Source organism: Xyrauchen texanus, chromosome 22 (assembly GCF_025860055.1).
Source record: "Xyrauchen texanus isolate HMW12.3.18 chromosome 22, RBS_HiC_50CHRs, whole genome shotgun sequence".
Classification (NCBI taxonomy): Eukaryota; Metazoa; Chordata; class Actinopteri; order Cypriniformes; family Catostomidae; genus Xyrauchen; species Xyrauchen texanus.
Genome location: NC_068297.1, coordinates 10,821,752 through 10,836,503, shown reverse-complemented (window position 1 = coordinate 10,836,503; position 14,752 = coordinate 10,821,752). Strand labels below are relative to the sequence as shown.

Here is a 14,752-nt window from a genome sequence, read left to right as displayed (position 1 = left end):
AATCCATAAATCTGTTGAGGCCATCAGAATAACAGTAGTCAAACATATACAGTATATTGTTTTATATTATATTTATAATGTTTATTCTGAAATTATTCTAAAAGTTTTTTATGTTACATTTAATTGTAGCATGCATGTTTTATTGCATTTCCCTGTGGCTTAGATTATAAAAGAGCATTGCACGATCTATGTCAAGGTCATGGGTTCAATTCCCAGGGAACACACGTAATGATAAATATACAAAGTGTCTATTTGCACCCTTGTGTAAAGAGCATCTGCCACACAGTGCAGCTATTTGCACCCGAATAGTCTGATGGAACCACAGAAATATATGACAAACTAATCATTAGGTGTCACTGCAGTGGAGTGGGGTGTAAAGACAGTGTGTGAATGTGTATTGTTGTCCTAGCAACCGTGGTTCGAATCCGCGTTTTGTCCCACTATTTTTCCCATCCGATCTCCTGTTACCACTCTTAATATTTTCTTTAATTCTACCTAAAATAATAGATAAAAATAAATAAAAATGTTGATTTCATCACAGTGATTTGGTCACAGTGAATGTCAAGGAGTGCAGAGAAGGGTTTGATGTGGCGGGGTCTGTCGATCACACTCATTATCATGGCTCGGCATGGTGAAACTATGGTTACTCTAGTAAAAACAAGGTTGTTATTTTTTTCTAAGTTAAGGTTAAGGTTAGGTTTAGGGGTAGAGGTTAATGTAGTGTGTGGGACTCTAAATAAACACAATAAACACTCTGCAGTGATGCCCATACTGGCATGTTTGTATTTAAATATGGGTGCAAATAGTATCTGACAGTATTTGCACCAAGGTGCAAATAGCATCTTCCTAAAATATATACCTTGAATGCAAAGTTTAGTTTTTTCTCTATTAAAGTATCTACCTAATGCGTACATTTTTATAAATAAATTCCATAGATTTTTTTTTTCTCCCCTTTTCTCCCCAATTTGGAATGCCCAATTCCCAATGCACTCTAAGTCCTCGTGGTGGCATAGTGACTCGCCTCAATTCAGGTGGCGGAGGACTAATCTCAGTTGCCTCCGCATCTGAGATAGTCAATCTGCGCATCTTTATCACGTGGCTTGTTGAGTGCGTTACTGCAGAGACATAGTGCGGAGTGCACAGTGTAGAGGCTTCACGCTATTCTCCGAGGCATCCATGCACAACTCACCACATGTACCACCAAGAGGTAGAACCACATTATAGCGACCACAAGGAGGTTACCCCATGTGACTCTACCTTCCCTAGCAACTAGGCCAATTTGTTTGCTTAGGAGTCATGGCTGGAGTCAATCAGCACACCCTGAGGGGTGACTCCAGGGGTGGTAGTCAGTGTCTTTGCTCACTGAGCTACCCAGGCCCCCAGTAATTCCAATTTTTTCTTATAAAAACTGAAGCATTTCCACATATAAGTACTGCATATAAAGGCCAATTTATATACATTTTTATGTTTTATATACAAGTTTTACAATTGAAAAAAAAAAAAAATGCATGTTTGATCCTTCAATTGTGTTGTCACAGCTGGTGAGCTTCTCCTCACAGATACTATATGTGTCAATGAATTTGAAAGTTCAGGCCTAAACTTCATGTAGGGGGATGGGACAGCTTTTCTGTTTGTTTAAGGATTCATGGTAGCACGTTTACAGCAGGTCAGACTGGTGATGCTAAAAACATGTTGATGGAAATATGAATAATGCTGGAATACTATGACGGATGGAGAGATGAAAACTAACAGCACATGGGGCTTTTGCTGCTGGTGTTTAGCATAACAAATTAAATTAAATAAAAATAAAAATACATCAATCATACACAAGTCCAAAAATAGTAATAAAAAAGAGAATGAATGCACCTACCTGACAGGTCAAGATACCTGGCTCTGTCAGAAACACAAGTAATTTGCTGCATGAAAGAGAAAGAGAGAGACAGAGAGAGAGAGAGAGAGAGAGAGAGAGAGAGAGAGGTAGGTATAAAACAAGATCAGAGTAAACAAAGGTAAATAAAGAAGTCAGTTCCATTATGCCACATTTACACAGAAACCATGAAGTATGAATTTCACTCATGTTTATGACATATGATACAGATCTTTAAGACTCTTCTTTATTTTGAAGAGTGTATTACCTTATACTAACTTTTAAATAGACATATGGCACTGGTCTCTGTTTAATCAACATTGCAAATATGTTGCAAATATGTATGTACAGTTAAAGTCAGAGGTTTACATGCACTTATGTTGAAGTCATTAAAACATTTTTTTAACCACTCCACAGATTTAATATTAGCAAACTGTAACGTATTGTAGCTGGTAATGGCAATGACAAAGACGATGACGATGAAATGAAGAACCCAAATGCAGTGTAATAATCAATGTGAAAATCCAAAACCCTAACTATAAACATTAATAAAACATAACATAAACTTGAAACTTAACATGAACATGGTAGGCAAGGCTTAAACTTGACATGAACTAGAAAAGAGCTACACAAACTAACATCAATACTAGACCAAGGACAATGGTAAACATGACATGTGGAAACAAAACCAATGATCAAACAGAACACTAAACAAGATAACAAGACTAATTACATTAAACCAATGACAGACTAGAAATAATAAGACAATAAACCAATGAAAACAAGACACTTGAACATGGAGGGAAAACAGGACATCACATGACTAGGGAACCACATGAAATGAAACAGGAACTAGACTTATCAAAACAAAAGACTTGAAAGAAAAACATGAACAAAAACACATTTAAACATGACACAAAATATAGATTTGGCAAATCGTTTAAGACATCTACTTTGTGAATAACAAACATTATGTCAAGCCTTTGCAAATTAGCTTCTGATAGGAGGTGCACTGAATTGGAGTACATGTGGATGTATTTGAAGGCCTTCCTTCATGCTCAGTGCCTCTTAGCTTGACATCATGGGAAAATAAAAAGAAATCTGCCAAGACCTCAGAAGAAAAACATTGTGGACCTCCACAAGTCTGGATCATCCTTGGGAGACATTATGAGACAACGCAGCCATCATACTATTTAGGAAGGAGATGCATTATGTCTCCTAGAGATGAACATAGTTTGGTGAAAAAACTGCAAATCAACAACCGCAAAGGACCTTGTGAAGATGCTGGATGAAACAGGTAGACAAGTATCTATATCCACAGTAAAACGAGTCCTTTATCGACATAACCTGAAAGGCTGCTCAGCAAGGAAAAATCCTCTGCTCCAAAACCGCCATAAAAACCAGACTGCAGTTTGCAAGTGCACATGGGGATAAAGATCTTACTTTTTGGAGAAACATCATCTGGTCTAATGAACTGTGGCCATAATGACCATTCTTATGTTTGGAGGAAAAAGGGTGAGGCTTGCAAGCCTAAGAACGCCATAAAAACTGTTAAGCATGGGGTGGCACAATCATGAGGTGGGAGTGTTTTGCTGCAGGAGGGACTGGTGCACTTCACAAAATAGATGGCATCATGAGGAAGGAAAATTATATGGATATATTGAAGTAACATCTCAAGACATCAGCCAGGAAGTTAAAGCTCGGCAAAATGGCTTAGGACAACAAAGTCAAGGTATTGGAGTGGCCATCACAAAGCCCTGAACTCCATCCAATAAAACATTTGTGGGCAGAACTGAAAAAGCGTGTGAGCAAGGAGGCTCTGGAGGTGAGGGCATGGTCGAGCACTCCGTGAGCCAAGAGATGTCGGGGCATGTCATTGATTGCGTGGTGCTGGAACAGTTCATTTCCCGACTACAGAAAGGATCAGAGGACTGGGTCCAGTTCCACCGTCCGGCGTCGCTGGATAAATCAGTACAGTGGCGAAGGACTATTTAGTGGCGTACCTAGGGGCCGGTGTGTCCCACTCTCTCTCTTCCTCTCTCTCTCTCTGTGATCCCTGTGACTGTCCCAGCCATTTGGGAAACTCCCGCTGGGGATTTTCCTCCGGAGCAGATGCGAGATGAGACTCTTGACCAAGTGAAAGTAATTGATGGTCAATACCTTCAGCCGTGCATTCCCCTCACATATCCATATTTCTCAATTATAAATGATCAGTTGTATCTAGTGACGCAGGATGCTCAGACAAAAGAAAATACAACCCAGTTGTTAGTACCAAGGACCCATCGGGAAATGTTGTTCCAGGTGGCTCATCATAGTCCGATGGCAGGCCACTTGGGTCAGGGGAAAACTACCATAACTACGTGAGTTTGCACAGGGAGATTAAGTTTTTGTATTACTAGCCTCATCAAACTCTAAATTACTCCCAAAGTGGCAAAGGCCCTTTGAGGTCACATGGAGAGTTGGGGAAGTCAACTACGACAAAATGCGTATGGATGGGGCAGGGTTCGTCAAATTTACCACCTCAAACTTCTAAAACCAAGGAGAGAGGCGGTCCCCATATCCTTGGCGGCAGTAGTTCCGGAGAGGGAGGAGCTTGGTCCGGAGGTGAGTCTAAAAGTCAATCATTTCACTCCGGTCCCTTGAAGACCACCTCTCGCCATCACAATGTGATGGTTGCCAGATTGAAAAAAGTTTCTCTGACATATTCTCGCCTCTCCCCGTACGTAGTCGGCCCCAGATTGATAAAACTGCAGCAAGACCGTTCTTGGGGCTGGCTGGCTATTATCGAAGGTTTGTGCCTAATTATTCGGATAGCATGGCAGTCGGTATGTTTCCCCCGACCTGAGTCGGGCAGTGGGGGTATCTGGAGGAGGGTGTTTTCGTGGTCGCCTGGAGAGAGAGAAAGCAGTAAGAACATCCATTTGAAATGGATTGTGACTAATTACCGTTTCTATGTTCACAGTTAGAGTCAGGTGATGGCCCAGTCCAGAGAGAGAGAGACAGAAATACAGACCAGATACTACATGTCTGTTACTAGAGTGTTTATATAGAGTGTTGTGCTGAAAAGCAGACCTGTCTTATCTTTTATGCTGCAAAGCAGACTTTTGGTTGTATATGAAGCAACAAAGCAATTTTCTATTATTTTTGTTAATAAAACATTTCCCTGGTGGGCCGATGCACTTTGGGGCCAATCAGGTGCAGACTGGCCATTGGCAGAACCTGGACTAAACTAAAATGCAGAAGGGGCCACAAGACGGTGCCACAATATGCAAAATAGGACAGCAACACCACCCCCCAACAAATTTTGGGCCAGTTTAATGTAAAATCCTGGGCAGATTTGTTTTCTCAGTCCACCCCTGCTTTGATCCAAATACAAAACTTTGCTACAGAGGCCTAAAAACCTGACTCATTTACACCAGTTCTATCTGGAGGAATGGTTCAAAATTCCAGCAACTTATTGTGAGAAGCTTGTGGAAGGCTACTCAAAACGTTTGACCCAAGTTAAACATTTTAAAGGTAATGCTACAAATACTAACAAAGTGTATGTAAACTTCTGACCCACTGGGAATGTGATGAAAGAAATAAAAGCTGAAATAAATAATTCTCTCTACTATTATTCTGACATTTCACATTCTTAAAACAATGTAGTGATCCTAACTGACCCAAGACATGGAATGTTTTCTATGATTAAATGTCAGGAATTGTGAAAAACTGAGTTTAAATGTTTTTGGCTAAGGCATATGTACATTTCTGACGTCAACTGAATATATATCTGACTTCAACTGTATATATATATATATATATATATATATATATATATATATATATATTGTGTGTGTGTGTGTGTGTGTGTGTGTGCTGCGTCTGTGTGTGTGTAATATGGACACTGTAAATGTAAAATTGTAGCCCATAAATAAACCTTAAACAATATATAATAATCAATATTTCAAAGTGACACACTAGATTTTGAATTCAAGTATGCCACAGCAAAGATTATTTCAGCTCCATCTGGCAATCTAGTCGTTAGACTGTAGCTAGCAGATGGCAGTTAGCATCAATCAGGCAACGGACTGATAAGTCTCGCAGTCAACCTGCTGTAAACAAGAGCAGGACGTCATTAATGGGATTTTGTGTTTAGAGCAAAACAAATTAAGCATTTCAATGTGCGAACACATTTAATATTATTCCAAAACCAAAGTCCCGACAAGGATGACTTAGGGCCATGGATTTGTATCTCTCTGTCTTTGTTCGATGTTTTCCATCTTAATAAATGTGGAAACTTCTGAAGCCCTTTGCAGCCAAGCAATGTTCTGTGCTGTGTATTGAAGAAAATGAAATGACAAAGTACAAAATGTATTGATGTGTCAGGAGGGAGAGGACAAAATGAAGTGATAAAAGAGCTTTGCTTCCTCCAGGCAGAAGGGGACACAGCTTATAAACTTGACTTCCACAGACGCCATCTCAAGTGCATTTCCAATTCTTCACTCAAAAACTCCTGGCGACCCACTCCAGCACACTGCAGTCTGGGTGGCTTTGTATTTGCAGCTGTTTGAGAGCATATAATTTGCCTTTATTTCTTTATTTAATTAGTTGAAAGAATTATTTCGAAACATTTTATACAGTAAAAGCTCTCAGGGATTAAAATCACCCGCACATTTTCCTTTAGCATCTTTTCAGCAATAAAGGATAAATTATTTAAAATAACACAACCTTTTATCTCACACTCTTTGAAGGCAGCAAATTAAAAATGTAAATTGGGACCTAATTAATATGCAAATATATTCATTCCCAGTTAACAGTTAGCAATTAAACCTGCAGTGTCTAGAAAGAGCATAGACCAAATTAATAACTTAATTTATCATTAACGAAATGAAAATTTACACACAATTTTTATTTTACAAATTGTTCCACTGTCACTTCACCTGCACCAATGCATATGTGAAAAGGCATTAATTAGGAACATTTTGGTGGTTGTCATAGAAAATGATCAAAAACTAGCCTTAATAAAACATGAATGTCAACATGGATGGCGACTACAATGTTGCACAGCTGAGAAAGAAATAAACATGCATTTAATGCTGTAAAGACAAAGAAAGTCAGATTGTGGCAAATCTAGAGGGTGTGATGGACATTAAAGATTAAATGTGTGAAAGTTATTTATACTCTATGGTGTTCAGATGTGAGAGATTGTGAAATTTTATTCCATATTGGGGGTTATTTCACATCAGAAACTCTTTCTGATGATTGCTGAACGCTCAGAGCTGAGCAGCTCAACAGAGTCAGGCTGGGAACAAGGATGTTTTGGGGGGAAGTGGCGCAACATTTGCTCTAATGGGAGGACGGCTCAGTCTAAAATACAAACTTCTCACAACATCTACGCCTTATCCTGCAGGGAGATGTGAAATGCTAAATCTTTTGATGATTCTTCCTTGGCTTCTGAGGCAAGCACTTATACTGTATGGGCTCTTCTGTAAGTCTTTTCTATTTCTTACTTTCTGTTTCTACAATTGCCACCACCTCCACAAGGATTTGCACTTCAATGGTGGTGACACTTCTTCAACAAACGTTACTCATTTACAAGCCCCTGGTATAAAAACTCATACTGAGAACTTTCTGTGTGTTCCAAGACTGGGAAACCAAATTAGACGCAAATAGAAAACTTGCAATGAGAAACTCTAAAACTGTGCTAACATTGCTAAACAAAGATAATGGGAATATGTAAGGGATTATTGCAAAATAAATCAAAACATAGTGATCAGGATTTGTATTGTTCCAGTTTATTAGGCAATAACTTACCAAATCAATATTAAGAAATATATAAGAAATATTAATTATTTTGTTTATGTGGAAAAAGAGAGACCGTGAATTATTACAAATGTATGAAAGACATGAAACTAGCACATTATAGTGTAGTTAATAGTCTAATATACATTTCAAGTCAAGTGGTTTTTATTGTCGTTTAACCATATACAGTTAGTACAGTACACAGTAAACTGAGACAACGTTCCTCCAGGACCATGGTGCTACATAAAACAATATAGGACAAACACAGAACCACATGAGACTACACAGACTAAATAACATACCTATATAAAGTGCATGTGCAAACGTGTGCAAAAAGTATGCGATAGTACAATAAATTACTAAAAATGAACAGGACAATAGGCACAGTGAGAGACAGTGCAGCGCCAACCAGTACACAGTTGTGCGAAAATATGACAGTTTCTAAAAATGCCAAATGTAAACATAACATACTATGAGATAGTGTTCTATGCACATAGCAGTTATTGAGGTAGCAACCAGGTATAAAGTGACAATAATTAAAGTGCAACTCAGGACACGTGTGTGTGTGTGTGTCAGTCCAGTCTCTGAGTATTGAGGAGTCTGATGGCTTGGGGAAGAAGCTGTTACACAGTCTGGCCGTGAGAGCCCGAATGCTTCCGTACCTCTTGCCAGACGGCAGGAGGGTGAAGAGTTTGTGTGAGGGGTGTGTGGGGTCATCCACAATGCTGGTTGCTTTGCAGATGCAGTGATTTTTGTAAATGTCTTTGATGGAGGGAAGAGAGACCCTGATGATCTTCTCAGCTGTCCTCACTATCCTCTGCAGGGCTTTGGGTCCCAAACCAGGCAGTGATGCAGCTGCTCAGGATGCTCTCAATAGTCCCTCTATAGAATGTAGTGATGATGGGGGGTGGGAGATGTGCTTTCCTCAGCCTTCGAAGAAAGTAGAGATGCTGCTGGGCTTACTTGGTAATAGAGCTGGTGTTGAGGGACCAGGTGAGGTTCTCCGCAGGTTAATAACCAAGGAATTTGGTGCTCTTGACGATCTCCACAGAGGAGCCGTCGATGTTCAGCGGAGAGCGGTCACACTGTGCTATCCTAAAGTTAACAACCATCTATTTTGTTTTGTCCACATTCAGAGACAGGTTGTTGGCTCTATACCAGTCTGTTAGCCGCTGCACCTCCTCTCTATATGCTGACTTGTCGTTCTTGCTGATGAGACCCACCACAGTTGTGTCATCGGCGAAATGTGGTTCGAGCTGTGCATTGCTGCACAGTCTTGAGTCAGCAGAGTGAACAGCAGTGGACTGAGCACACAGACTGAGGTCTCCCAGTCAGGAAGTCCAGGATCCAGTTGCAGAGGGAGGTGTCCAGGCCAAGCAGGTTCAGCTTTCCAATCAGGTGTTGAGGAATTATTGTGTTGAATAATGAGCTGAAGTCTATGAACAGCAATCAAACATGAGTCATTTTTATCTAGGTGGGTGAGGGCCAGATGGAGGGTGGTGGCGATGGCGTCATATGTTGAAAGGTTTGGATGTATGCAAACTGCAGTGGGTCTAGTGAGGGGGGCAGCTGGGTCTTAATGTGCCTCATGACGAGCCTCTCGAAGCACTTCATGATGATGGGTGTGAGTGCGAAGGGACTGTAGTCGTTGAGGCAGGACACTGAAGACTTCTTTGGTATGGGGACGATGGTGGTGACCTTGAAGCACGTTGGAACGATGGCGCTGCTCAGAGAGATGTTGAAGATGTCGGTAAGAACATCTGCCAGCTGGTCTGTACATCCTTTGAGCACTCTGCCAGGAATGTTGTGTGGTCCAGCATCCTTGGGTTGACTCTACGTAGAGTTTTCCTCACATCAACCATGGTAAGACAGAGCACCTGGTCATTGGGAGGAGGGGAGGTCTTCCCCGCCAACACGTCGTTCTATGCTTCAAACCTAGCGTAGAAGTCATTCAGCGCATCTGGAAGGGAGGCATCTTTGTCACAGGCAACTGATGTTGTCCTGTAGTTGGTGATGGCCTGGATGCCCTGCCACATGCGCCGTGTGTCGCCACTGTCCTGGAAGTGACTGTGGATTCTCTGGGCGTGTGCGTGCTTTGCCTCTCTGATGGCCCGAGACAGTTTGGCCCTCGCTGTTTTTAGGGCAGCCTTGTCGCCTGCTCTGAAGGCAGAGCCTCAGCAGCGCACGCACCTCCGCAGTCATTCACGGCTTCTGGTTGGAGCGTGTGGTGATGGTCTTGGAGAAGGTGACATCATCAATGCACTTGCTAATGTAGCTGTTCACTGATGCTGTGTATTCATCCAAGTTGGTAGAGTTGCCATATGTTGCAGCCTCCCTGAACATGTGCCAGTCAATATACTGAAAACAGTCCTGAAGAGCAGAGATGGCTCCTGCTGGCCAGGTTTTCACCTACTTCTGGAGCGGTTTTGTGCGTCTGACGAACGGTCTGTATGCTGGAATTAGCATAACAGAGATGTGGTTTGAGTAGTCGAAGTGGGATGTACGCACCTGGGATGTTTGTGTAAACAAGATCAAGCGTGTTCGCCCCTCTCGTTACCCCTCTCATAGCCCCTCTCGTAGTTAATATATCATACATTTTAGGGGTCATTTACTAATTTGACCATAGAATGCCACAATTTACCAATTAAAATCATTGAAATAAAGTAATCCACAGAGCTTTGTATAAAGTTCTGATAATAATTATAATAATACTTTAAGCATCTGATCTGTGTCAAACTTTGAGGGCCCTTATATGAAGATACCAAAAACAACACTGTTTTACCCCAAAAAAGAAAAAAAGAAAAAAAAAAGGAAGAAAAAAAAAAAAATCTAAGAAAAGATGAGGCCCATGGGTATAATAAAAGCTTTAAATACTTTTCATCTGCCATCCTCTAGGGATGACCCTGCCTAAAACATTTTTATAAATATGCTCTTTAAGCAGCAAATTTCATTTAGCATTCTCTTATTAGAAATTCACACGCAGTCCTCAACTAAATATTCTTCCTTTTAGCTCCTACTTAACCATACATATTTTTCTCTTTTACGGGGACCACCTACATTCCTTTCAAATGCAGTCGGCTTCATTAGCGGCATGGAGATAATGCAAAGAGTGTGTTTAATGTAAGCACTGCTAAGTACATAATTTTCCACAAATAATTCTCCTTGATCTAATCGTAGATTTATGCAGAAGAGAAACTGATGCTCTTAACGTCGCTGGTCAAAGTGAAACAAGATAGTGCAGAGTTTTAATTATGCATGCATGTTCATGTGTGTGTGCGCGTGTATGTTTGTGTGTGCGTGCCTGAGTGTATTTGCCTCTCATTTCCTTTCATTTACCTGTTTGTTATTGTATTGCTTTCTTAGTTCAATAAAATGTGATTGGCTTTTAACCTGCTCCCTGAGAGGGATTTCTCTTTCTTCCTTTAATTTGAAAGTTATTTTCATAAAATACTATTTTCATTACACAAAGCTATTTCAAACCAAATTTTTCTGCATAAATAAGGTAATAATTGCAAGAAATCAAAATGAGAGAAGAGCTGTGTTTTAATGCACGTTACTCCACTGTACCTTTAATTGATCGAGAGCCTTTGGGCTTGGATTCACATGGTGTTTTTCACAGTTCTGCTTGTAGGCCAGAATTATATCGGTCAGAGTGAGACAATCAGCTGAAAGAGAACAAACATTTAACCCACACAAGGTATTACATTCACATCTAAAATAGTCCTTACATATAAAAAAATATATACTAAAAAAACAAAACAAACAAACAATTTTTTATTAGCTCAAGGTATTTTGATGAGATAAAGAATGGAAAAACGGATTTGTTCAAATATTTATTTTTGTTCTCATGCATTTTTTTTCTTCTTCACATCAGATATAATATAGCTCAAGAGATCATTCATAGCAAGAATCCTAACTCATGCTCTATCTTTGATTAAAAGAGAAAGACAAACAAACCAGAAAAATGTATTATGATCTAGGAGGGCAAATATTTCTAATCACTGACATACTTAAAGTACTTAACAATATTACACAATTGTATAAAGCCTCATGTATAACCCAAGGTGTCAGCAGGCACATCAGGTAAAACTGGGACTTCTTATTCCAAATGTTTATTAAAAGTGCATGGAGTGTTTTCTTTTCTTTTTCTCTTTATTTATTTATTTATTTATTCTTTTTTCGTAAACCACCTTTAAATGTTTAATGCAAAGCTTGTTTTTGCCATTTGGTTGATTTTGTTACTCTGTTTTGGAGTCATTTCCTACTCTGAAATGGTCGAGTTGGCAGATGTTTTTGAGCCAATGCCAGAACATGAGGGCTTTTCCAACTTTCAGGGACATGTTCCCCTTGTTTTGTGAAATGCGTTGCCCAAATTCCACTGAAAATTATGCCAACAACCTTGACTAACTGACATAATATTTAAATAATATAAGTAGGTTTATGAATTAATGACCAACACATATAACATAATATTACCATTTTCAGTGTGATGGTTGAGCCTGATTCTGAGAGAACATCATGCAGATCTGATGTTAAATTATCGACACAGCTAGTCATCAATCATCCTTTACTGTCAAACAAACGTTAGCGGTAGGTAGTCGCTTTTAATTTGAGCCATTGTTTGTTTTTGGAAGCCAACCCTGACCCTTTACTTCATAAAAAGTCAACTGGCTTCTCTTTAAACGTTGGGTGTTTGGTTTAAGTGTCTTAGTAGTTTCAAATGTCTTAAATTGTCAATTGCAAGCACCTCAGAACATATGGACATGGTTCATTAAGTAGCACAATGTACGCAAATCCATAATTTATGTACTGTTCATAATACTCCTGTTGTTTAGTCCATTTTTGTGTGTATTTGCCTAAAACACAACTAGATTTTTTTGTGTGTGTTATTTAATGAATCAGTTCAATTAATGATTCATTGGCTCACATAACACGTAAAAAACATGCATTTATCACCTCAAACTTGCGTAATCTGCCCAAAAGAGTGACTGAACATATTTATTTGCTTGTGTGTACATATTCAAAAGACTGGATTTATTGAGATTAATCAAAATTCCCAGCACTCTCAGTATCCTTTTTCTGAACGCGGAACTGTTCTGTAATTCTTAACAGAAGCCTGTGTTCAATTTCTGGTCTGCTGTGTTTTCACTCAAGGATAAAGTGATGTTTAGTGTTGCAAATTGACAAATAATAATACTGGAAAAAAATGTGGTTCCATAGTACTGAATGATTTTTCACCTCTCAAAGTTTAAGAGATTACATGACATGAAGCGATGGCATGTGGTCATTGACATTGACATCTTTAACTACTTTTAGTTATTTGACAGCCAACAACAGTGCAAGTTAACTAACACTAAAAGTAGTTTTGTTCTCCTTCTGGATTGCTCATTCAGTAGTTTTACAGCTCTTTGAAGACCATAACCAGAAAACAGTCCAGAGGCAATCAGAATCATCATGGTGCCACCCAGTGGTTGGTCAGGAATACTGTGGATAACCATATTCAAATGTGCCCCACAGGTTGCCCCACAGTCTGCACTACACTCAAGGTAAACAAGGGCATAGATTTGGCTGGGTGTTGCAGCGTGAAGCATTTACATGTTTCCATTGATCATGGTATAAATATTGGGGGGGGGGGTTGTCTTTGCTTGTTTTGATTATTTGGGTGTGGGGGGGGGGGTCTCAGGGTTACCTACCCCCATCACCCCTGGAATCTACGCCCCTGGGTAGAGATTACAGAAAGCACTGAACAACCTGGTGATAAGTGTCTTTCATTATGGTTTATTCTGGTTTCCGCACTTAATTCCACAACTAAAATCTTGAGACAAAAATGTGTGTTTCTTTCCACACATTCCTATATTTCTTGACTGTAATTTAATAACTTTTTAATCTTGCTATATTGCTAAGCTTGGTGAAAAATGAATGGTATTACATTAATAAAGACGAGCAGCTGAAAAGGCCACCATTATAACACTCAACACTCATTCAATATTAGCTCACCCTCTTGAAGTGCGGTCTTGATTTCCACAAAGTCAAACACCATCTCCTCATCCGGGGGAAATGATACTCGTTTTTCTCCTCTGCACCCCTTCATAGACTGAGATGTGTCTTCCTCTGAGTGCCCTGTCATTCCTCTGCTTTAAGTTGACTAACAGTTGACTAAATGAAGTGAGTTTTTTCTATCTCAGTGACATGCCATATGGTAGAAGTCAGTAAACTGTACTATGAAAACCTTCATGAATGATAACTTCTGTGGACGCATCATCCATCCCTCATTTCAACAGAAACAAACTCGTAAAATCCACAAAAAAAATATGCTTATGAAAATCGTTGTGTTGTCATTCTGTAGCCTAGCAATCACTGGGCAGAAGGAAAATTAGACTCCCAGCATAGCACTTCTACGAAACAGTTACAGGATACCACATAGTGAATTATTCATAGAACTCCACATAAGTCAACATCAAATATGCACATGGGTAAATAGAGCCTAAAACGTTTTTTTTTCGAGGGCTACTAACTGTAAGTTATGACTTTACGTGAAACATAACGGGATGAGATCATGACAAATTATGGTTAGTATGACTAAAAATGTACTGTAGCCTATATAGCTACAGTATGAAGTTTATAATAAAGATAAAATGCTCCACACTTTGTTGCCCCACATTATAGATGCTATACTATATTTTATTTTACATTATACATTATGGTATTCATTCACTCTAATTGCAGTGGTAATTGTAGTAAACACAAGACTGTTAACTTTTACAGCCCTTGTCATGTCGAGGAGTTTACATTTTAGTCAAATAATTGTATTCAGACAATTCCCATCAATGCTACCTCTACTTAATGGCTAGTGTCCTTTTTATTTTCTATGTATGCTTACCAATTGAAAAACAATTTGACTGTGATCAATAAATCCTAAATCTACTTTTTAATTAATGGGTAGGGGGCACTGCCTTAGATTTATAATTTATAATAATTCTATGAAAGAAAATGCTACAACATAGATCAAATAAACATGATAATTTTGCGAATAAATACATAAACAAAGAAAGGAATAACTACATATCCCATTATGCCTTGTAAAACCCGGAACTACGCAAT

The 14,752-nt window shown here is 39.3% G+C and overlaps 1 protein-coding gene across 1 annotated transcript in view; it reads right to left on the bottom strand.

Annotated features, from left to right (window-relative positions):
• LOC127662315 (protein phosphatase 1 regulatory subunit 37-like) overlaps positions 1-13,778 on the bottom strand; it is a 60,354-nt gene extending 46,576 nt beyond the window's left edge. Inside the window, exons 1-2 of the mRNA XM_052153445.1 lie at positions 13,649-13,778; positions 11,209-11,316 (exon numbers count right to left, since the gene is read on the bottom strand). Of these exons, the coding sequence (XP_052009405.1) occupies positions 11,209-11,316; positions 13,649-13,778 (238 nt within the window). The remainder of the gene's footprint in view (positions 1-11,208; positions 11,317-13,648) is intronic.
• Between the last annotated feature and the right edge of the window lie 974 nt (positions 13,779-14,752).